This window comes from Kogia breviceps, chromosome 5 (genome assembly GCF_026419965.1).
Source record: "Kogia breviceps isolate mKogBre1 chromosome 5, mKogBre1 haplotype 1, whole genome shotgun sequence".
In the NCBI taxonomy this organism is placed as follows: domain Eukaryota; kingdom Metazoa; phylum Chordata; class Mammalia; order Artiodactyla; family Physeteridae; genus Kogia; species Kogia breviceps.
The window spans coordinates 12,107,277-12,131,140 of NC_081314.1; the positions used below are offsets into that span (position 1 = coordinate 12,107,277).

The 23,864-nt window shown below is 36.6% G+C and overlaps 1 protein-coding gene across 3 annotated transcripts in view; it reads left to right on the forward strand.

Moving 5' to 3' along the window:
- Nucleotides 1–311: 311 nt before the first annotated feature.
- Nucleotides 312–23,864, forward strand: part of ATR (ATR serine/threonine kinase) — a 107,272-nt gene continuing 83,719 nt past the window's right edge. For 2 of the 3 annotated variants that reach the window (XM_067033624.1, XM_067033623.1), the window contains exons 1-15: nucleotides 336–535; nucleotides 9,241–9,332; nucleotides 10,467–10,616; nucleotides 12,263–13,140; nucleotides 13,972–14,150; nucleotides 14,768–14,959; nucleotides 16,308–16,501; nucleotides 16,998–17,150; nucleotides 17,887–18,079; nucleotides 18,312–18,574; nucleotides 19,862–20,052; nucleotides 20,207–20,307; nucleotides 20,501–20,672; nucleotides 21,553–21,723; nucleotides 23,299–23,493. In XM_067033624.1, the coding sequence (XP_066889725.1) occupies nucleotides 477–535; nucleotides 9,241–9,332; nucleotides 10,467–10,616; nucleotides 12,263–13,140; nucleotides 13,972–14,150; nucleotides 14,768–14,959; nucleotides 16,308–16,501; nucleotides 16,998–17,150; nucleotides 17,887–18,079; nucleotides 18,312–18,574; nucleotides 19,862–20,052; nucleotides 20,207–20,307; nucleotides 20,501–20,672; nucleotides 21,553–21,723; nucleotides 23,299–23,493 (3,183 nt within the window). In that variant the 5' untranslated portion in view covers nucleotides 336–476. Of the gene's footprint in view, nucleotides 536–9,240; nucleotides 9,333–10,466; nucleotides 10,617–12,262; nucleotides 13,141–13,971; nucleotides 14,151–14,767; nucleotides 14,960–16,307; nucleotides 16,502–16,997; nucleotides 17,151–17,886; nucleotides 18,080–18,311; nucleotides 18,575–19,861; nucleotides 20,053–20,206; nucleotides 20,308–20,500; nucleotides 20,673–21,552; nucleotides 21,724–23,298; nucleotides 23,494–23,864 lie in introns of all 3 variants that reach the window. The other variant, XM_059064922.2, reaches the window with a different exon arrangement.

The window sequence follows — 23,864 nt, forward strand, 5'->3', positions numbered from 1 at the left end:
GTGACTCCGCGGGGAGACCTGCGGTCTAATCCTGGGCCTTTTTGTAGCTGAATTGTCTCAGTCTTCACATTTGTGATGCGAGGCGTTCTGCGCTGGTGCCCACCACGCCCCTTTCCTCCCCAGATCCAGGAGTCTGGCTTATCTGAGCCGCTCAGGCTGGGAGTGAGTGACAGAGCAGGACCGCTAAAAACCAAAACTCTCGCGAATCTCGCCTGCCGAGCGTTCGGGTTCAGAGCGCACCCAACGCTGGAAATTTGACCAGAGCGCACCCCGCCCCTTGCCCCGCCCCCTGCCCCGCCCCCTCGGGTCCTACGCGGAAAAGAACTCTGGCCTGGAGAGCGGATCGGCCGCGGCTTCCGGGAGGAGTTTTGGGCCCCGCGAGCCCCCGTCGGGCGCCGCGCTTTCTCACCAGAGAGAGCTGTGGAGACGCCAAGAGCCCGCCTCGGCGTGGTTGAAGCGTGCCTCGCGTCCTCACCATGGGCGAGCACGGCCTGGAGCTGGCGTCTATGATCCCGGCCCTGCGGGAGCTGGGCAGGTAGGGCCGGGTCGGCGTCTCACGTGCTCTCCCTTCCCAGCCGCGCGCGTCCCGGCCCCGATCCCCTCAACCCAGGCCGCGGCCCTTGTGGAGATGCTCCGCCGCTGACTTGAGCGCTTCTCCCTCAGAGAAGCCGTTGTAAAGGGGGCGGGGCGTCGCCGCAGACCTGCGGGATGCGGATCCGAGGGGAGGGGTGGTCTGCGGGCCCCACTTTACCTCAGCGGCGCCGGGGAGCTCGTCCCTCTCCCCCAAACCCCAGGGGGATTGCCTCCGCGGCGGGAGGGAAAGGTCCCTTCCGAACACTTTCTGATCACTTTCCTACACTCATTTGCTTCTCGAAAGCCTCTTTCCTTACATGGAGTACTTGACCCGTGGACTTTCCCCAGTTTCTGTGCTTTATGATCGCTGGTGGAGGAATTGATTTTTACCTTTACGTTTTGACCCAAAACTACCCTCGGAAGAAAAATCACTAGTTCTGATTTCTGGCAAGGAAGACCAGTTGCTAGGAAAAGTTCGTTTCGAAATGAAACTAGGTGCTTCTCCCGCTTCTCCGTCTCGCCTGCGCTGGAGACCCCGGGGCCCCCTGCCCGGGCCCCCGACGCCCGGCCCGCAGGCCCCGTGGAGAACTGACTCCCCGAAGACCTGACCCCCCTCCACCCCCAGAAGAGGGGTTGAGAGTAGAATCCTCTGTGGATGATGGAGCCATTGCCACCACCACAGACGCCGCCTACAGGGAGGCCCCCGAGACCGGGCCCTCCCCCTCCCCCACCATGTGCCAAACGGGAGGCCCTGGCCCTCCGCCCCCCAGCCCCCCGGACGGCTCCCCTGAGCCCCCTGACCCCCTCGGTGCCAAATGAGGCAGGAAGCCCCTCACCCCTCCCTGGAGAGCCACCTTTCTCGGAACTGAACTGAACTCTTTAGGGCCTGGAGCCCCTCTGCACAGCGGAGGCCCCTCCTCACCCACTCCCAGCCCCAGACAGGAGCCGAAGGCTTCAGGGACCTGGACCCCCCCCCCCCATCTCGCGTCTCCCCTTTCCCAACCCAGCCTGGCCCCTGGCGGGGCCTCTGGTTGAGACCTTCGCGTGGCATTGTCACATTATTTTAAAAAGACAAAAAACAACTTTTTGGAGGAAAAAAAAAAAGAAGAAATGAAACTATATGCCATTCTGGAGATGGGACCCCTTTCGTATCGATCATCCAGTCCTCAATCTGTTATTTTAGTCAGAAATCCCAGGGATCGGCCACAACGTCCACAGAACATAAATGTGCACACAGAGTATTGCCAACATTTGAAGATAATGTTCCATTTGCAAAAGCTCTTTTTTTTTTTTTCCTTTCTGTAAACCCAAGAGTAAAATCGTGTAAACCAGTATTCTGCCTGAAGAGAGTAGGTAGATGTTGATGGCTGCTGCCCCCATTCAGGACACACACAGCCTTTCCTAAACCTGACCTAAAGACAAGAAGGCAGGGTTTTTGTTTGTTTGCTTTTTAAAAAAAAATTTGTAATCCACTGTGAACAGGAAATAAGTGAGCTTGTACCACTGCTGCAGTTGAACTATCAATTGGAATAGTTGCTTTCCGATTTCTTGAACTGATTGGAAACTTAGCACGCAGCCACAACTGACGTTAAGCCCATGGGATATTGAATTCCCTTTCTTTTTGCAGTGCAGCTGTGTCCATCTCCACTTGTTGACCGTACAGAGACACTGACATTTACTCTTCCTCGATTACATGCATAAGAGGATATAAATGAAGGGACCATACTTGTCTTAACTGAATCATCATATTGTGTGTATGATTTTTTTCCACTTTGTATGAATGTTGCAAGCATACTTGTGTTAACATTTTGTAAAGTAACATCTACCTTTCTAAAAGAAGATGAAGTTAAGTGTTCATATAGGAAGTTGATGTACAGATTTCATCTTTCAGGCTCAATGTGAAGCTCAGTGTACTTTCCCCACCTTGCTTTAATATAGAATTTGCTGATTAGTACTTCTCTTCCCTTTTCTTTCTTCCTCTGTGATACTTGTTAGTAAAAATAATAGGATCTTAGATTTATTTTTAGTCGCTTTCATCAACAGAGCTTATAGTTAGTTACCTTTCACTCATTTGTAGTCATTCTAAGAGATGGAATAGAAAAACTGACCCGTAGTGAATTGTCTGATAATAGATTTTAGTTGTCATTGACTTTTTCATTGCAACTGCTTCATTCAAGCTTATTCACTCTCACAGTATCTCCATAATATAGAATGGAGCAAATATTATCACTGTTTATTAAGAATCGGAGTCACAGAAATTGAAGTACCAAAGTCAAAGAGATAGCAGTTAGTATTAGAGCTGGGTTTCAGATTCAAGCCGTCAAGACCTTTTCTCCTCAGTTTTTTTTTTTGCTTCATTGACCATGGCAATTAGATTTCTGAAAAAAGTAAGATGTTACTGTTTTAATGTGTGTGCTCTTCTTCCTCTCTCTCTCAGGGATAAATTTTGCTTCAGTGTTTTTTTCTGTTAGCACACTTTTCTCTGCCTAGTCTCTCTGGGTGATCTTATCCACTCTTCCTGCCTTCAGCTACCACCTGCTATTTGATGACTCCACATCCATGTCTCCAAGCCATATTTCTTTCATATAGAACCATATATGCAACTGTATACTGGCAGACTATGTTAGTATAACCCATTTGTTCCCTGGGCGTCCTATATGCAGTTAAGACTCAATGTATCCAATTTAAATTCTCTGCATATCCCAACCTTCCCAAGCAGTTTTTCTTTTTGGTTTTTTTTTTTTTTTTTTTTTTAATTCCTCTTATTCACTGAGGTAGGGATATCTCAGTAAATGATACCGTGTTCACTTACTTTTCCAAACTGGAAATCTAGGAATCATTCTTGACTCTGTATGTGCTTTCAGGCTATATCATTAGTCCTCTTTCAATCTTCACTCTGTTCCTCAGTAACTTTGTCTAGTCCCATAACTTTAAATACCATCTATATGCTGATAACTCCCAAATTTATCACTCTAGCCCAGAGATATATATTAGGTTGCTTACTCAACATCTATACTCAGAAATGAAAATTAACATATCCAAAGCAGAACTGCTGATTTATTGTCCTTAAACCTGTTCCTTCCCCAGCTTATTGTAAATGTAGGAACCAAAAGCCTAAGAATTATCCTTGATTTTTTTCTCTTACCCCTTAATAATCCATCAGCAAGTCCTGTCAACTGTACCTTTAAAAAACACTTTTCACCGTCTCTACTGCTATCACCAAAATTTCTGATCTGGACTATTACAGTAACCTCTCAGCTGATCTCTCCATTTCCACTTTTAGCCACTTACAGTGACTAAAAAACTTTAAAAAACACTTTTCACTATCTCTACTGCTATCACCAAAATTTCTTATCTGGACTATTACAGTAACCTCTCAGCTGATCTCTCCATTTCCACTTTTAGCCACTTACAGTGGATTTCCCACTCAGCAACCAAAGTGATTTTTACAACTATAAATCATATTGTAGATTATATAACATTACTCCCCTGCTCAGACTCTTCCTTTGGTTTTCCAACATACTTAGAATAAAATCCAAATTCCTTCCCAGGGCCTCTAAGATCTGCCATAATCTGGCCTCTGCCTACCTCTGAACTCATGGCCTTGTCATCCTGCCTACCTCATCCATCCCTTGCTCACTCTACTCCAATGACATTCGCTTTATTTTTTTTAACCAAGATCATTCCTGCCTTCATTCCTTTGCACTCGTTTCTTCTATCTGAACACTGGCTAGTTCCACTCAGATGTCATTTCCAAGAACCTTCTCTGACCTTCCTGTTTAACATTACTTTGTAATCACGGGATCTTTTCCAACAGTGATAGTTGCCATTAAAATGTTAAATGGGAAATGAGAGGGAGATGTGGGGCTGGGGAGCAGCAACATTAGCCACTAGAGGAGGTTTGGATGGTGAGAAGAAGCCAGTCTTGTGAAACTGGGAGGAGAAGTGTCTGAGATGGAATAGAAAATAAAAAGATCTCTAGGTGGGAATGAGGCTACTTTTTAAAGAGGAGGAAGAAGCCTGGAACATAGGGAGCAAAGATGGGAGTAATATTAATTAAGGATGGAAGAGTAGGCAGAGGCCAGATCCTTTAGCACTTTATAGGGCAGAATGAGGAATTAGATTTTATTTTAAGTTCAGTGGGAAGCCATTGGGGTGTTTTAAACAGAGAAATAACATAATTGAATTCATGTTTTAGAAACATGTTTAACCTTCTCTCCCCTGCTTAGAACCCTTCAGTGTCCCATTGCCTTCAGTACAAAATTCAAACTCGTCAGTCCTTTGTGCTTTGACCTTATCTTCCCTCTTCAGCTTCATTTCCAGGTACTACCTCCCTGTTCTTTGGCCATGTAGAACCTTTGACAGCTTCTAGAGCAGTTTATGTTCTTGTTCCTGACCCTTTGCACATATTGTTTCCTCTGCTGGAATACTCGCCTTCCTTCCCTTATTTTACCTGCCTAGCCCCCTAGGGACTCAGCTTTGTGTCACCTCCTCCAGGGAGCCTTGACTGATAGGTCCTGCTCAGGGCTGAGTGTCCCTCTTACTTTCTATCTTGGCTCTATTAACACTTAACCATGCTGTGTTAAAATTGCCTGCTTACTTTTTTGTCCTTTAAACTACGAATTCTTTTAGGGCAGACATATGGTACCTTGGTTTTCCTGGCATTTGATACTTGCCCCCGGGAGGTTTTCAAGTGTTTGTTAAATGTATCCAAACTTTATGTGATAAATTACCACCCAAATATTACTGTATACTTTTGAAAAAGTATACCCTCTTAGCTCAGTTCCAAGGTAGAGGTTGCAAAATAAGAAATCCTTGCTCTCCCATGAATTTCTTTATTCTGATAGTACATCTAATAAATGACAATCACTTCACCTTTATTAAAAAACTGATTTTTAAAAATTATCCAAGTGACACATGAATGCATAACCTTTTTTGCGGAGTTAAACTTTATAGGAAACTCTGACCACCAGCCACAATCCTGGTTCCTCTCCACCACAGACCTCCTCATTAACATTTTTTAATGACACTCGTCAAATTACACTTGGTTTATGACAAAATCTCCTGAATTTGTCTATAACAATTCACGTTATCTTGTAATTTCAGACTTAACATTTTTTTTGTTATATTTAAATCTGTGATGTCCTATAACCTACTATGGACACCAGCCAAATGTTGCCACTGAGCGTTTCACATGTGGCTAATCTAAACTGAGATGTGCTCTAAATGTGTAAGATACTGGGTTTCAAAGACTTAATTACCACCCCCCTCCAAAAGGAATGTAAACAATCTCATTAATAATTTTTATATTATTACATGTTCAGATAATATTTCAGATATATTATTGGGATTAAAATTGCCTGTTTCTTTTTACATTCTTAATGTGACTACTAGAAAATTTAAAACTACACATGTGGCTTGCATTGTGTTTCTATTGGCCAGTGCTGGTTTAAATAAGATAAGAAACACAAAATTTTTTCTCTTTTACATATAAATACAACTGCTTGTTCTTTGATTCTGTACACCCAGAGTTTATATTACTTGTAAATATTTATTAACTTCAGTAACTTAAGGAGTTAATATCCCCCAAATATTAAGAACTACAGCTCAGTACCAACAACGAAAAGCAACCCGAATTAAAAATGAGGAAAGGGTCAGTAGAGTATAAGACTCTCAAAAATGAGGAAAGGACTTAAATAGACTTTCTCCAAAGAAGAAAGACAAATGGGCAAAAAGCACATGAAAAAATGTTCAGCATCCCTAATTATTAGGGGATTGTGAATCAAAAGTACAATGAGATACCATTGCAGACCCATGAGGATGGCTGCTATTTTAAAACAACAACAACCAAAATAACAGTGTTGGTGAGAATAAGGAAAAATTGGAACTTTGTAAGTTGTTGGTAGCAATGTAAAATGGTGCAGCTATCGTGGAAGCAGTATGGCAGTTTCTCAAAAAACTAAACATGGAAGTACCATATTATCTTGCATTTCCACTTCTAGGTATATACCCAAAATAATTGAAAGGGACTGAAACAGATACTTGTACACCCATGTTCATAGAGGCATTAGTTACAGTAGCCAAAAGGTGGAAGCAATCCAAGTGTCTATGGAAACATGAATAGATGAATAAAATGTGGTATAAACACAGTAGAATATTATCTAGCCTTAAAGAGGAAGGAAATCCTGACACGTTACAACATGGATGAACTGTGAAGATGTATGCTAAGTGAAATAAGTCAGTCACAAGAGGACAAATATAGGATTCAACGTGTAGATGTAAGTAGTCAAATTCATAGAGACAGAATTGTCGGCGGGGGGGAATGGGGAAGTATTGTTTAATGAGTACAGTTTCACTTTGGGAAGATGAAAAAGTTCTGGAGAGGGATGGTGGTGGTGGTGTAGGATAATGTGAATGTACTTAATGCCACAGAACTGTACACTTAAAAATGGTTAAAATGGTAAATTTTATGTTAAGTGTATTTTACCATAATAAAAAAGTACATCCAAAGGACATTTTAACAAACTAATTTTATATGATTGTGTTGACAGCTCCCTCCTTAAAATTCTAACCTCCTTGGATTCTAGAACACATCTCTCATTGTTTTTCTTTCCGTTTCTCTGGCCCTTTCCTTTTCTCCTCGTGCCTCTACTAACCTTAACTTTGGGTTCTCTCTTTGGCTTTCTTATTACTTATTACATTTGCGTTCATATCCAAGGCTTCCACTACTACTAGCTCTAATAGTGGTAGATTATATAATCTCTGTAAGCACCAGTCTCTACAAATGCAAATTAGGGTCTAATATCCCTATCTTATTTCTTGTGAAATATGAAATAATACAAAGTGTTTAGCCTTGCTTGATATGTACTATTATATATCGATAAGTTAATCTATATCTCTAGGCTAGAACTTGAGGTCTAGAACTGTAATTCCAAAAATCTTCTGGACATTCCACTTAGTTGTTCCCTTGAGACCTTAAACTCAGTATTTCTAAAACGGAATTTTTTTTCTTCCCATACGTGTGCTTCCACCTGTGTTAACTGTTTGGGTGAATGGCCTCATAATCCAGCCTGGATAGAGGGCTAGATTGCTTTATCAGTCTCCTCCATTAAGCTGTCTTTCACCTTCCCAACAGTAGCTTCTGATGTGTTGTGTGGCGCATTATAGGTACTCAGTAAATGTTTGTTGATTACACGAATAACTGTATGATTCCTCATTATGTAGTGGAACACAGGCTTTCTATTATTATATTCTATTCCTTGGTTATTTACACAAATCATGGAACTCAAGTTGAATTCATTCAGGATTCTAGGATACTCTTCCTCTGCTTAATTATTGTATCTCCTTTTACTATTATTTTTTCTTGATTGTTCTTAAGACTCAATATGTGTATTTTTCCCTAACATTTTATTGAATTTTTATTGTGGAAAGTTCAAGCTTACAGTAAAAGAGAAAATGGTATAACTGATTTCCCATTTCACCTAATAATGATCAATTCATGGCTCTCTTCCTCTCCTCAGAGTACTTTGCAGCAAATTCCAGGCATCATTTTATCAATAAATACCAGTATTTATCTCTAAAGGATAAAGACTTTTTTGACATATCACAATACCATTATCACACCTAAAAATATAATTTCTTAATAGCATCAGATATCTAGTCTGTGTTCAAATATTCCCAATTGTCATATATAGTTTGCTATTTTTATTTTTGATTCAGAATCCAGTGTAGGGTCATATATTATAATTGGCTGATATGGCCCTTAAGTTCATTATGGGTTTCTCCTCTCTTTTTTCCCTTTGGAATTTCTTTGTTGAAACTTTTCTCTTGATTTTCTAAAGGTCTAAATCTGTTCAATAGAAATATAAAGCAAGCCACGTATGTAATTGAAATTTTCTAGTAGCTACATTACAAAAAGGAAGTAAGTGAAATTAATTTTAACAGTATATATTATTACCATATTATATCACATATATGTGGAATCTAAAATATGACACAAATGAATTTATTTATGAAACAGAAACAGAGTCAGACATAGAACAGACTTGTGGTTGCCAAAGGTGGGGGAGGGGAGGATTTGATTGGGAGTTTGAGAATAGCAGGTGCAAACTATTATATATAGAATGGATAAACAACAAGGTCCTATTGTATAGCACCGGGAACTATATTCAATATCCTGTAATAAACCATAATGGAAAAGAATATGAATCACTTTGCTGTACATGAGAAACTAACACAACATTGTAAGTCAACTATACTTCAGTAAAAAAAGAACAAGGAAAACTTTAAAACCTCACAAAAACCCCAATGTATATTATTTAACTCAGTATATCCAGGTATTATCATTTCAGCATATAATTAATATAAAACTATTAATGCAGTATTACACATTTTTGGTAATGAATATTCAAAATCCAACGTGTATTTTATACTTGTAGCACATCCCAGCTTGGACTAACTACATATCAGGTTCTCACTAGCATGTGATAAGGGCTACCATATTGTGCAGGGCAGGTCCAGACTTTGCAGATTGGATACTTTGCAGAAGAATACTATCAGTGTCAACATTAAAACTAAGCACATTTGAAAAGTTCAACTTTAGAGAATTTTTTACAAATGACACTGTGAGTCCCTTTCAGGGTTACAAACATTTTATTTGTATTTTAGTTCCAGTCCAGAGGAATATGATACCGTTGTACAGAAGCCAAGACAAATTCTTTGTCAGTTCATTGACCGAATACTTACAGATGTAAATGTTGGTAAGAAACAATTATTTCTGATATAAATTTTATAAATTAAATTGTTTTCTTTTCCATGTATACACATTATACTAGCATTTTTCTCGATATAATTTTAGATATATAGTTGGTGTTTATGTTAGTTACTATTTTCAAGCAAGTTCTTTACAATATTACTTGTTACATAATGTGATTTAGGCTTAATGTGATTTAGGCTTTTAAAGTAATTCTGTTTTCCTCTTTGTTATCTAGATTTTCTGTTGCTTGCTATGAGTTCTTCTTTATTATATGATATTATTAGAGATAAAAATATTTGGCCAGTTCTGTTTTAGCTAGGTCTTGGGTCAGTGGTTGAGAAACAGCAAATGCCATTTAAAAAAAACTCTTTAAATAAGGGTTGGCACCTTTGTCTATGGGAGGTAATAAGATTCTGTGAGTTGGTGAATCAACTATTTCCTGTTTGTGGCAATCTAAAAGACAAATATTACCAACTTGGCAAGATGGTGTCATATGTGACATGTCTGTTAAAATTACGTGGAAGGGATAATACAGAGTGGCATTTGGCTCATGGTTTATAAATTTATTTCAAAATTTGATACAGATTTCATGACTTAACAATAGTCATTTAGCCTTTCTTTTTCGATCAGTAAAATTGTAAGTTCCTGAAAAATAACAAACGACTACTGAATACTTGCAGGATGTGTTTTCATATGGTACTTCATCTGTTTAGACCACTTGTCCTTACCCTGTCTGTTTGACCAACTCCTCATCATCTAGGAATCAACTCCTTCAAGCATCTTCCCAGACACTTGTTTCCTCTATTGTAGATTAGTGCAGTTAACATATAATGATTAGTTTATTTGTCTGACTCCCTCACCTGGTTGTGAGGGTTTTTTTAATCCTCAGATTTCCACACAGTGCCAGGCGTATTGTAGGCCTATAGCACAAGTTTGGTGAATGGATATATAACAGATGAATACATGTGATTATTAAACATTTAAAATTAGAAAGATAGGATTGTAGTGTGTTTTTAGCCCCATCAGTTTGTCATGAACATTGTGTTGGACATAATTCTTGTCACCAAAGTCTAGTTTTTTAAAAGGACTGCCATTTAATTTGTCATGACTCTTTAAAATGAATCTTTTATTGTTTTAGTTGCTCTGGAACTTGTAAAGAAGACTGACTCTCAGCCAACCTCTGTGATGTTACTTGATTTCATCCAGCATATCATGAAATCCTCCCCACTTATGTTTGTAAATGTGAATGGAAGCCATGGGCAAACTGAGGCCAAAGGCAGTTGTATTGGTAAGTCCTGCTATTTGTGCATTCATTTTCAATTTCTTCTATGAATTCTACCCTCTTCTGCTTTTCTGACATATAACGTACACATTGTTACACATATTTTGGTCAAATTTGGTATAAACTGAGGGAGCAAAATGGTAATGGTTAGTTTTATTTCATGCATCCTTATTGTTTTCTTTTATTATGAACTAGGTACCTAGAATGGAGCAAAAGTAATTGAATATGTTCATATGCCATTGAAAACTTTAGAAGTTTTCTTTTTTCTGTTTTTGGTAATCTCTTTCTTCTAGATCAGGCATTAGCAAACCATGGCCCACAGGCTGGCCGCCTGTAAACAAAGTTTTATTGGAACACAGCCATGATCATTCATTTACTTATTTTCTGCAACTACTTCAAAGGCAACACTGAGTAGTGGACATGGAGATCATATGGCTCTCAAGCCTAAAATACTACTTTTGTCTCTTTATTGGCCTCCTCATAAAGAGGTGTAAAGCACATAACTTTTTTTTTTCTGTACAATGCATAGAGTATTTAAAAAAATTTTTGCTTGAATTTAAGACTCCACTTAGATAGTATGTCCACTAAAAAGTGTTTTCTGACCATTACTGACTGCCTACTTACTCTAGGGCTGGCTTAGTTGCTCTTTCTTTATGCTGTTAGTACAGAGTGTTCTATATTTCTTCTATCATAGTAGTTTTAAAAATATATTATAAATACCCGTTTGTCTATATTCTTTGCTACACGGATTTTTAAAAAACAGGTTATAACCCATTTAGTGGGTATATATTTCATTGAAGATGAAATATAATTGACTAGAAAATATCATAGTACATTGCATGTAATAAGTACTGTTTCATGAAACTTTTGTTTCATATATTTAAATTTTTAAAATATGCATATGTATACTGGGTTGTGATATAAAATATATCTTAGTTGCAGTTAAGAAGTTCGAGAAACTATATTATAGGATTCAGGAGGACAGGACTATGACTGATTTGTTCTTATGCATCTGAGACGGAGTCACTACTCATTATTTGTTGAAGGAGTGATAATTACTAGTTATTGAGCCTTTATTTAACTTGAGGCACTATGCTGAGAATTTCAAATATATTATCTTACTTGATCAGGGTAGCATATAAAGTAGGTGTCGGGGGCTTCCCTGGTGGCGCAGTGGTTGAGGGTCCGCCTGCCGATGCGGGGGACGCGGGTTCGTGCCCCGGTCTGGGAGGATCCCGCATGCGGAGCGGCTGGGCCCGTGAGACATGGCCGCTGGGCCTGTGCGTCCGGAGCCTGTGCTCCGCGGGGGGAGGGGCCGCAGCGGTGAGAGGCCTGCGTACTGGAAAAAAAAAAAAAAAAAAAATTCAAAAAAAAAAAAAAAGTAGGTATCATTATTCCCCTTTCATAGAAGAAGTTACAAAAGTTTAGAGAAATGAAAAGTTCACACGACTGATAAGTGGAGCTAGGAACTTGTCTGACACCAAAATTGGTATTATAAATTATTATAATCTGTTTCCATTGTGTAGGGAATGTTTTAGACTATTTTGTTAGTGAAGTTTACACTTTAAAAATAAATCATCAGGCATTTAGCAAATTGATTGGCACTCTGATGTATTTATTTATTTAATATCTTTTGTTTGTTTATTTCAAAGAATTCAGTAACTGGATCATAACAAGACTTCTGCGGATTGCAGCAACTCCATCCTGTCACATGTTACACAAAAAAATCTGTGAAGTCATCTGCTCATTATTATTTCTTTTTAAAAGCAAGAGTCCTGCCATTTTTGGAGTACTGACAAAGGAATTATTACATCTTTTTGAAGATTTGATTTACCTCCACAAAAGAGATGCAACGGGACACTTTGTGGAATGGCCAGTGGTAGTTAGCCGATTTTTAAGTCATTTAGATGAACATGTAGGATATTTACAACCAGCTCCTTTGCAGTTCATGAACATGCAAAATTTAGAGTTTATCGAAGTCACTTTATTAACGGTTCTTATTCGTATTATTGCAATTGTGTTTTTTAGAAGGCAAGAACTCTTACTTTGGCGGATAGTTTGTGTTCTGCTGGAATGTGGTAGTCCAAAAGTTAAATCCTTAGCAATTAGCCTTTTAACTGAACTCTTTGAGCTTGGAGGACTACCAGCACAACCAGCCAGCACTTTTTTCAGCTCATTTTTGGAATTATTAAAACACCTTGTAGAAATGGATGCTGACCAGTTGAAACTCTATGAAGAGCCATTATCAAAGCTGATAAAGACACTATTCCCTTTTGAAGCAGAAGCTTATAGAAATGTTGAGCCTGTCTATTTAAATATGCTGCTAGAAAAACTCTGTGTCATGTTTGAAGATGGTGTGCTTATGCAGCTTAAGTCTGATTTGCTAAAAGCAGCTTTGTGCCATTTACTGCAGTATTTCCTTAGATATGTGCCAGCTGGGTATGAATCTGCTTTACAAGTCAGGAAGGTTCATGTGAGAAATATCTGTAGAGCTCTAGTGGATGTGCTTGGAGTTCAGGTAGATGCAGAGGTAAGTCATTTTTAAGGTTACTTGTTAAGCATGTTATTTGTTCTTAATTTAAGTGTATGCATATATGCAAGATTAGTAATGAGAAAATAAAATATCTTTAATAATGTACATTCAGAATGGGATGATTTTTATAATCTACTTTGGCTTCCTATTATGGATTTTTAATTTGATTTTAGAAACATTTGTGCACTACATTGGTAATGAACTGCCAATGAAGTTTTAAAGTAGAGTTTGTGAAGTGTAAACATGTTTGTTGCATTATTAATTAAAAAGGGGCCAGTTATCAACTTCATTGCAAAAACTTTGAGCACTCACATAGATTTTTCTTTGACAGGTTATAATCAATCACTTCTAGAAAACCTACGGGTATATAGTACTAGTCATGCCTAATTATGACCTTTTTTTTCTATTTGGACTGTGGGAGACAGTCAGTACAATAAAATAGATATACAATAAATTGATTACATATTTTAGTTTATTTTATCTGTAAGTCTTGCTAGATTTGTAGTATAAAAGAAGTTAGTAATTTCCTTGTAGAATTTTTCTTTGTGGCATTTTGGTCTAGGGAAAAACAGGTTATAGAGAGAAGGATTTGTCTTAGGCCTTCTAAGACTATAGACCATAGTTCTAGATATAGAACTATACATATGTCGATGTATAGACTGTGGAATAATATAGATTAACTTAGGTTTTTGTTTTTTCTGATGAGACTCTGAAACTAATTTACCTTATTTGACATCTTAATACCTAATGCATTTTTGCTGTCTGTCTGTGAATAATATAAACTTATTTTCTAAGAATTAGTTTTTTAAATTATTTTTGCTTTCTCAGTATTTGTTGGGCCCACTTTATGCAGCCTTAAAAATGGAAAGTATGGAAATCATTGAGGAGGTTCAGTGCCAAATTCAACAGGAAAACCTCAGCAGTAATAGCGATGGACTATCACCCAAAAGGCGTCGACTCAGCTCATCTCTTAACTCTTCCAGAAGAGCAGCAAAACAGACAGAGGAGTATGACCTTCATTCAGTTTGTATTTAGCCACTTAATAAAACTTTAGTCACTTAAAAATCATCTTTATGTAAGTGCTTTGACTTCAATACACAAAGAACATTTGTTCTTTCTATAGGTAGTCAAAGGAATGCTTAAAATATCTTAATAGTGCTTGTAGTCTATTCTAGTGTAAAAGATTTCATGACTAAATGTGGTTACTTAAAAGACTTTTAAAGGCTTTACTTGCCTAATTTAACCTTTTAATACATGAAAAATCTCTGAGACTTTACATCTATTAGCAATTTAAAAAATGTTTACAAACTATTTTTTTGTAATGTAGCCAAAGAATTCCCATGCTTCAGCCAACTATAAAAGTTGTTTTAAATTTCAATAGTTGTAGGGTCCCTGGCAGTCCAGTGGTTAGGACTCGGCGCCTTCACTGCCATGGCCCAGGTTCAATCCCTGGTTGGGGAAATAAGATCCCAGAAGCCGGACAGCGTGGGCAAAAAAAAAAAAATTTCAGTAGTTGCCATTACATGCTATCTTTTTTAAAAATATTTTTCATATGTGAACAAAATTATATAAATTATATAAGTTCATATGAATATCTTTATATTCCTGTTATAATTAATTACAGAATTAAACATGTGGATATGAACAAAAAGAGCATATTATGGAGTGCACTGATACAGAAGGCTGAGTCCCTTCAGGTTTTCCTTGAATTCAATAACCTGAAGAATCCTGTTATTGACACTTTAGAAGGAATCGCTGTCATCCTGCAACTGACTGCTCTGTGTACTGTTCATTGTTCTCATCAAAACATGGCCTGGTAAAACAGCTTGTATTTTCTGGGTGGGTTTTGTGTAATAAATTTGAATTTATTGTTTTAGAAGACCTCTTTATTCACTTGATTTTTGTGACCTTAGAACACAAACATTTCAGTGAAATAGAAATTTTTTTTTTTTGAGCACCTGCTAAATGCCAGATACTGTGTTAGGTACTATACATATCTTATTTAATCTTTACAACAGTTCTGTGAAGTAAATGCTATTATGTCCACTTTACACACTAGAAATTCAGGCTTAGAGAAATTGAGGCTCGTTTTTGTCTGAAGCCTAAACTAACTTTTCGGGGCAGAAAAGTAGAACACATTTTTATACAACTCAGAAGCCAGTGCTCTTCTAGCCAAACGTTTTGTCAAGAAAACTTTGCCCTTTGATCATAAAAGTAGGAATTTAAAACTTGTTAGAGGTATATTTTCAGTTTAGCATTCTTAATATAGGCTAATTATCAGAAGAAACAAAGTGTGAACCCCCTCTGAAGATTTAGTCTTATTTCTACTGCCACATTATAGACCAACACTCCTTGTTAATTTTTTACATAATCATTTATTCTGTATTTTCTGACTCTTAACTAGCTAATACAAAGTTATGAAGGAGATTTTAAAGAAACTATATTAATTCAGATTGCATTAAATTTGGAATTTGAGATAATTTGAAGGAATAGCTAATTAGGTTGAAGTCTGCCTTTCTCGTATAATTAAGAAACGGTTTACACAGGCATATCTTCTGTTATTTTAAAGCCTGGTGGTGTCACATTTAGATATCATAGATTAGCTTTACCAAATCCTGAGTGATTTAGACATAAAGGGATTAAACTTAAAATAATAATGATACATTCATTGATATGCACATTTACTTTGAATTAAAGTTATAGGTTAGTTTCATACTCACTGTTTTTTTTAAATTAGTTTATTTATTTTTGGCTGCATTGGGTCTTCTGCTGCACGCAGGCTTTCTCTAGTTGCGGCGAGCGGGGGCTACTCTTCCTTGCGGTGCGCAGGCTTCTCATTGCAGTGGCTTCTCTTGTCACGGAGCGCAGGCTCTAGGCGCGTGGCCTTCAGTAGTTGTGGCATGTGGGCTCAATAGTTGTGGCTTGAGAGCTCTAGAGCACAGGCTCAGTAGTTGTGGCGCACGGACTTAGTTGCTCTGCACCATGTGGGATCTTCCCGGACCAGGGCTTGAACCCATGTCCCCTGCATTGGCAGGCGGATTCTTAACCACTGTGCCACCAGGGAAGTCCCATACTCAAAGTTTCTTTTGGCTTACTACGATACTAGATTTGACTATAACAAAATTCATTTTAATTCTATGTCTTAAAAAATGTTTTAACTGCAGCTGCTGTGATTTCAAGGACTGTCAGCAGAAATGTAAGAAGAAACCTTCAGTAGTGATAACTTGGATGTCTTTGGATTTTTACACAAAAGTGCTTAAGAGCTGCAGGACTTTGTTAGAATCTGTTCAGAAACCTGACCTGGAGACAGTTATTGACAGAGTGGTAAAAATATATGATGCTTTGATGTATATTCAAGGTGAGTACAAAAAAACCAATAGATCAAAATAACCTTAAAAGGTAATCAGTATAGAATAGGTTTTCTCTTTTGCCTAAGGCTTAAATATGCAATTGTTGGGACTACCCAAAAGATTTTTCTTGACTTCAGTTCTATTAAGCTTATCAGTAATTTGTAAGTTCTAAATTTATTTGTCTAACATTTTGATTTATTCTTTTTCGGTCAATAGAAACTACTTATAACTTTAAAATTTTTGATTTGAGAATCTGAAGAATGCTATGATTCTTCTCCTAAAAAACATATAAATGCATATTTTTATAAAGTCACATTTAATTCCTTTGGATTCACAGACCTCAGAACATCATCTCTATGTTAAGAACCCCTGTTTATCGAATGTTTGCTGTAATTCCACTTGTAAAAGATGTTTAGAATGTCTTTTTTTTTTTATTGAAAGAAGACACAGGTAAATATGATTAAAGAAAAGGTATAATTAATCACCTAATGTGTATTTCTGTAGTAAAAACTTCATTTGAAGATCATATCCTGGAAGACTTATGTGGAATGCTGTCACTTCCATGGATATGTTCCCATTCTGATGATGGCTCTTTAAAGTTGACCACATTTGCCACCAGTCTTCTAACACTAAGCCAGAGGATTTCAGATAGCTACTGTAAGTGGTCACAGAATTCTATATGTGTGATTTGTTTTCTTTTCATTTATCTCTATATAGGACTTCTAACACTTATCATTTCTATTTTTTCAATAATTACAAGAGAAGGTACATTTTTTAATAATTTGAAAAGAATGAGTTAGACATATAGAAAGGAATAAATTGTAGGATTTGTACATCCTCAACTCTATTCTGCCAACATTGTTCTCCAAAGATGTCATTGCAGTTTATATTTCTGTTAGCAGAATATGTGAGTTCCTGTTGTTTCATATCCTCACCAGCACTTGGCATTGTCAAATTTTAAAATTTTGTTATCTTTAAAAAAAAAAAAAGAGGGAATTCCTTGGCGGTCCAGTGGTTAGGACTCTGTGCTCTCACTGCAGAAGGCCCAGGTTCGATCCCTGGTCAGGGAGCTAAAATGCCACAAGCCATGCAGTGCGGCTAAAAAAAAAAAGAAAGAAAGAATGTCAGAGAGATAACTACCTAAACAAACAAGTTTTTTGCTATCTGATGGGTGTTTCAATTTGGATTTCCCTGATTATCTAGTAAGATTGGGCATAGACCTTTTTCAGTGCACATGCTTTATTTTTGGAAAAGGAGCTTTTAATTAAATACTATATGTATTTTAAATGTTATTTGACTTTACAACAAAGAATAAATATATATGTGTGTGTGTATATATATATATATAAAATTAACACTTAGAAATCTTGATTAATAGACTTAATTTTTTCAGCACCACAGGTACAGTCACGATGCGTATTTCTTCTAACTCTTTTTCCAAGAAGAATATACCTTGAGTGGAGAACAGCAGTTTACAGCTGGGCCCTGCAGAGCTCCCATGAAGTAATCCGGACAAGTTGTATTAATGGATTTTTTATCTTATTACAGCAGCAGAATTCTTGTAACAGAGTTCCCAAGATTCTTATGTATGTATTAATATTTTAATTTGAATATACAACTTGATTGGACAGATATCATATATGCAAATTTATGTTTATTGCTGGGTATATAGAGCAAACATTGCTTTAAGTTTTAGAATTAAAAATTTTTTCCTTCTACCCATTGTTTTACCAGTACTTTTGCCTCAAATTAAACAAGACTATTTAGACCACAAAATTAAGCAAGAAGGTTTAGTACTTTTTGGTTTTTTCCCCATAGAGATAAAGTCAAAGATGATTCTGACATTGTCAAGAAAGAATTTGCATCTATACTTGGTCAGCTTGTCTGTACACTTCATGGCATGTTTTATTTGACAAGTTCTTTATCAGAACCTTTCTCTGAACATAGACGTATTGACCTCTTATGTAAGAGCCTAAAAGTCACTTCTCAACATGAATGTTCATCTTCTCGACTAAAAGCGTCTGTTTGCAAGCCATTCCTTTTCCTACTGAAAAAAAAATTACCTAGTCCTGTGAAACTTGGTGAGTGGTTGTTATGATCTATTTAATATTTTAAAACCTATTTAAGCTCTGTTTTTAAAATCAGTAGTGGAATTAGGCTAAAGCCTTAAAAAATTAGACTTGCTTGATAGAGTCAATGCTTATGTAATGATCATTCATAAAAGGGATGTCTGGTATTAGACTGTATCACAGAACTAACAATGGAAGTAATTTTTAGATTTTCTAAATGCTTTTGTGATTTGACAGTGTAATGGGGCATACCTGATGTTTGGTTCAATATTGTGAGGTTCAGTATTCTGTATCCTCTTCAGTGATCACAGGACCTTCTTAGTGTGTCTCCTGCCACTACTTTAAACCTTCAGAACTTCAAATAGTTAGATACTTTGCCCAGCTGAGGAGTATGGATTGTATCTTTGCCGCTTTCTGATGGTAATGGTGTATAAATTCGTTGGGAGCATGAGATTTATACACATACTTGAAAGATTGCTTTGTTTGGGTAATAAATTACAACTTGCCCTCAAGTTTTCAAAACAATGTATGATAGGTGATTTCTAGGACTCCCTAAATCTAGTAATGTAATGTAATGTAATATAAGATTAACAGGGACTGCCCTGGTGGCCCAGTGGTAAAAATCCCGCCTTGCAGTATAGGGCATGCAGGTTGGATCCCTGGTCAGGGAACTAAGATCCCACACCCGTGGGGCAACTAAGCCCCTGTGCCACAGCTACTGAGCTCGTGCGCCCTGGAGCCTGCACGCAACAACTAGAGAGAGAAAACCCATATGCCACAACTAGAGAGAAGGCTGTGCACCACAACGAAGAGCCCGAGCACTGCGATGAAAGATCCCGCGTGCCGCAGCTAAGACCTGATGCAGCCAAAAATAAATAAAATAAATAAATCTTTAAAAACAAAATCAGATTAACATAAGGCTAAGCTTGCCTTTAATTCACAGTTCTTTAGATTAGTGAAATGTGCTTTTAAATCTATCCCGTAATATAATGATGTACAAAACCTAAGTGACTAGTCATTTTAAAACTTTAAAAAATTCTAGAATTTATTTTAAATTTAAATTATGTATAACTTTTATTAAGTAAAAGTAAATTTATAAGTATTCAGTTTTATAAGTACTCAGTATTTATTCGTTTTAATCCTCCACATTCTGTGTGCTTTACAAATTTAAACACAAAATATTGACTTTATAAGACAACTTAGCATTCTTTGTAGTATATTATTTACTGACAGTATTTTTATAGTAAAACTTTTCTGTTTACTGTGTTAAATTAAGTATTTTATGCTTTTGCCCTTTAGCTTTCATAGATAATCTGTATCATCTTTGTAAGCACCTGGATTTTAGAGAAGATGAAACACATGTAAAAATCGTTCTTGGAACTTTATTAAATTTAATGGAAGATCCAGACAAGGATGTTAGAGTGGCTTTTAGTGGAAATATCAAGCATATATTGGAATCCTTGGATGCTGAAGATGGATTTATAAAAGAGGTTGATGATTTTTATTTTAAATTTAAATTTTATTTTACTTTATTTTTATTTTATTTATTTTATTAAAATTTTATTTTATTTAAATTTTATTTTTCTGTGTTTTCATAAACCTGGCTTTAAAAATTTCTTTAACTAGTTAATTTTATTGGTCTAGCTTTTTGTCTTAAGAATGAAGGAAGCATATACACATGCTCAGATCTCAAGAAATAATGAGTTGAAGGATACCTTGATTCTTACAACAGGAGATATTGGAAGGTATGTTTGGCAGCTTTTGTATACTTCTTTATTTATTATGGCCATTTTCCTTTTTTGTTTGCCTGCTGTTAGAAATGGTGATATGAGAGATGTGATGTTATAGGAAGAAGTGTGATATCAGTATGCATTTATTTGTGGATTTCCATTTATTTTCAAAACATTGATAATAACTTTTTTTTTTTAATAATTTTAGGGCAGCAAAAGGGGATTTGGTACCTTTTGCCCTCTTGCACTTATTGCATTGTTTATTATCCAAGTCAGCATCTGTCTCTGGAGCAGCATACACAGAAATTAGAGCTCTGGTTGCAGCTAAAAGTGTTAAACTGCAAAACTTTTTCAGCCAGTATAAGAAACCCATCTGTCAGGTGAGAGTCAGCATTGGCCTTGACTATAGGAAATAGCATTACTTTGCAAAAGTTAAAAAAAGAACACATATATGTTTCACTTTTCTTGCTTTAAAAAAGAGGTATTTTTTTAAATGGTTTATATAAAAGAACCTAAATCTCATCATTTTTATATTTTCGTATCTTGGTCTGAAGATATTGTTTATAAATGGGAGAGGGGAAAAATCATCTTATAATAATTATTACACTCTACTGTTAATCTGTTAAGAGAAGCCGTTCTGTATTAGCCTTTCTTTTAGTGATAATAAACTTTTTTATGCCTTTATATTATGGATAAGGCACTTTGTTTTAAAAAAAGGTTGATTCAAGACTGAAAAGTAAGGATGTGTTAAAATACAGGCTTTGCACTGTGTTAGTGGTGTAATCCTTAGCAAGATATTCAAGTTTCTTAACTAAGCCTGGTTACTTCATCTGTAAAAGGGAGTATATACACAATCTACCTCATGAAGGTTGTCACAAAAATTAAATGAACTGGGCTTCCCTGGTGGCTCAGTGGTTGAGAGTCTGCCTGCCGATGCAGGGGACACGGGTTCGGGCCCCGGTCTGGGAAGATCCCACATGCCGCGGAGCGGCTGGGCCCGTGAGCCATGGCCGCTGGGCCTGCGCGTCCGGAGCCTGTGCTCCGCTACGGGAGAGGCCACAACAGTGAGAGGCCCGCGTACCGCAAAAAAAAAAAAAAAAAAAAAAAAATAATAATAATAATAATAATAATAAAAAATTAAATGAACTAATTTAGGTAATATGTTTAGAACACTGTCTGATACTGTCCTTTATGTTAACTTAAAACATATTAGTTAAATGTTCTTCCTTGTGTGAAAACTAATAAATCATTCTGCTTTAGTTTTTGGTAGAATCCCTCCACTCCAGTCAGATGACAGTGCTTCCTAGTACTCCATGCCAGAATGCTGAGATGCGGAAACAAGATGTGGCTCATCAGAGAGAAATGGCTTTAAATACCTTGTCTGAAATTGCCAATGTTTTTGACTTTCCTGATCTTAATCGTTTCCTTACTGTAAGTTGCAAAGTATAGTTGACTTAATTGAGGTTTTCAATTTAATATTTTGTGCTTATTCCATTTTAGATTTTTTTAAAAGAAAATCTGGCAAGTACAATGTAGACCATAGATTTTCAAATTTGCATGTTTTCCTTTGACTTTGATATGATAATATTACTTATGTTATAAAAGTGAAATACGTGTTGATTTGAGTCATTGCTCTAAAGAGTTAGCTATCTTGAAAGGTTCATACTATTTAATTAATGCTAATTAATTCAGTTTACTGAGCCCTTATGTCTTTAGTGCTATGATTGGTTCCATTGGTAATGGAAAGTCTAATATGATCTTACCTACCCCTAAGGAGTTGGTAGTGCTATAGATGACCTGTGAATTCAGATGATAGAGTTTGTAGTTTGGAGTAGTATGGAAAGCCTTTGAAAAGTCATTAGTGGGGCTGAGATTTGAAAGATGGATGGTGTAGATTATCTTCTTATGTTTTCCTGAAGGCAAAGCTTATTATTCTTAGCTGGTATTATAATAGTGATCCATGCAGAATTTTTCTCTACAGTATTATCATATTTTAACAAACTTAAATTGCATGTAAATTGGACAAATCCTAGAAGGAAATATGATACTATACTAAGGACCACAAAGATATTTTTACCTTTTCTCTCAGTAGTTCCATCTGGGAGCCCCAAAGCACAGATGTTTATTGCAACATTTTCCAAGTAGCAAATAGACAAAACCCAGAGAAGAAACTAAGTGTCTAATACTTAGGTCCTAGAATATTATGTACCTTAGCATAATAATTATAAATACTTTAGAGAAACTACCTTATAATGTCATAACAGTCTTACAAGATTAATATTAAGTTGAAAGGTATAACACAAATAAGGTTTAAGTGTCTCTGAGGGCAGGGCCTGAGTTATTTGCTGTCACATCTTCAGTGGCTAGGATAGTGGCTGACATGTAGTAGTTGTTCATTAGATACATAATAAATGAAAGACCAACCATTTTATGTTTGGAATTTTGTGTATTATTTTATGAACGAGATCTTAAAGGAAACAGACCAAAATCAAAGTAGATTTGTTGCCATGTTGGAATGGTGAGTGTGTTAAAAAGGTTTCTTTAATATTGCAGCATCAACTTTTTAATTTAAAAAATTTAAAATATTGTATTTATGGCTACTCTTGCTTATTGTCTACATACTATAGTTAGCTCAAATAATAAATCAGGCTTGGAACCACTGCCTTAAGAGCATGAGTACATTTTAACACATACTCATGAGAAATTATTTTCTTTGCTACTTGTACATTAGCTTATTTATTGTCTGTCTCTCCCCCTCTGCAGTGTAAACTCTGTGCCATCAGGGACCTTGTCTATTTTTTCACTGCTGTATCTGAAGTGCCTGAATCATAGTAGATGCTTGTTAAATATGTGTTGAATGAATAAATGGTATATCTGAATTCAGATATGTTGTATGTGGACTTCAAATTTGTGTGGCATTTTAAATTATTTTTGAACATAGCTTATATGAATATTTTATCACCTGGACAAATGTACTTTTTAGTAATTGTAGTATTTCTTTTTCAGAGAACATTACAAGTTCTGCTACCTGACCTTGCTGCCAAAGCAAGCCCTGCAGCTTCTGCTCTCATTCGAACTTTAGGAAAACAATTAAATGTCAATCGTAGAGAGATTTTAATAAATAATTTCAAGTATATTTTTTCCCATTTGGTCTGTTCCTGTTCCAAGGATGAATTAGAACGTGCCCTTCATTACCTAAAGGTAATTGAATATTTGTTTATATTTTACTCTTTTCTTTAAATTAGCATTATAGGAAAGCTGTTGTGACATACTCGTAGGAAATAGAGTGAGTAGTTTATAGTCTATCTGTAGTTTATAGTCTATCCTAGGGTAATATAAGTTCAAATGGTACATAAATAAGCTTTGCCCTGGGCCAAAGGAGAGTATTAAATAGAATTATTCTTTTGTTTTATTCTTTGAGTGTTTTACCATAATGGTATATGATAGGTAGTCATCCATTCATGGATCAGATTCTCAGCTAATTTCATTTTATTTTTTAAAAATTTTATTTATTTATTTATTTACTTTTATTTTGGCTATGCCGGGTCTTAGTTGGGGCATGCGGAATCTTC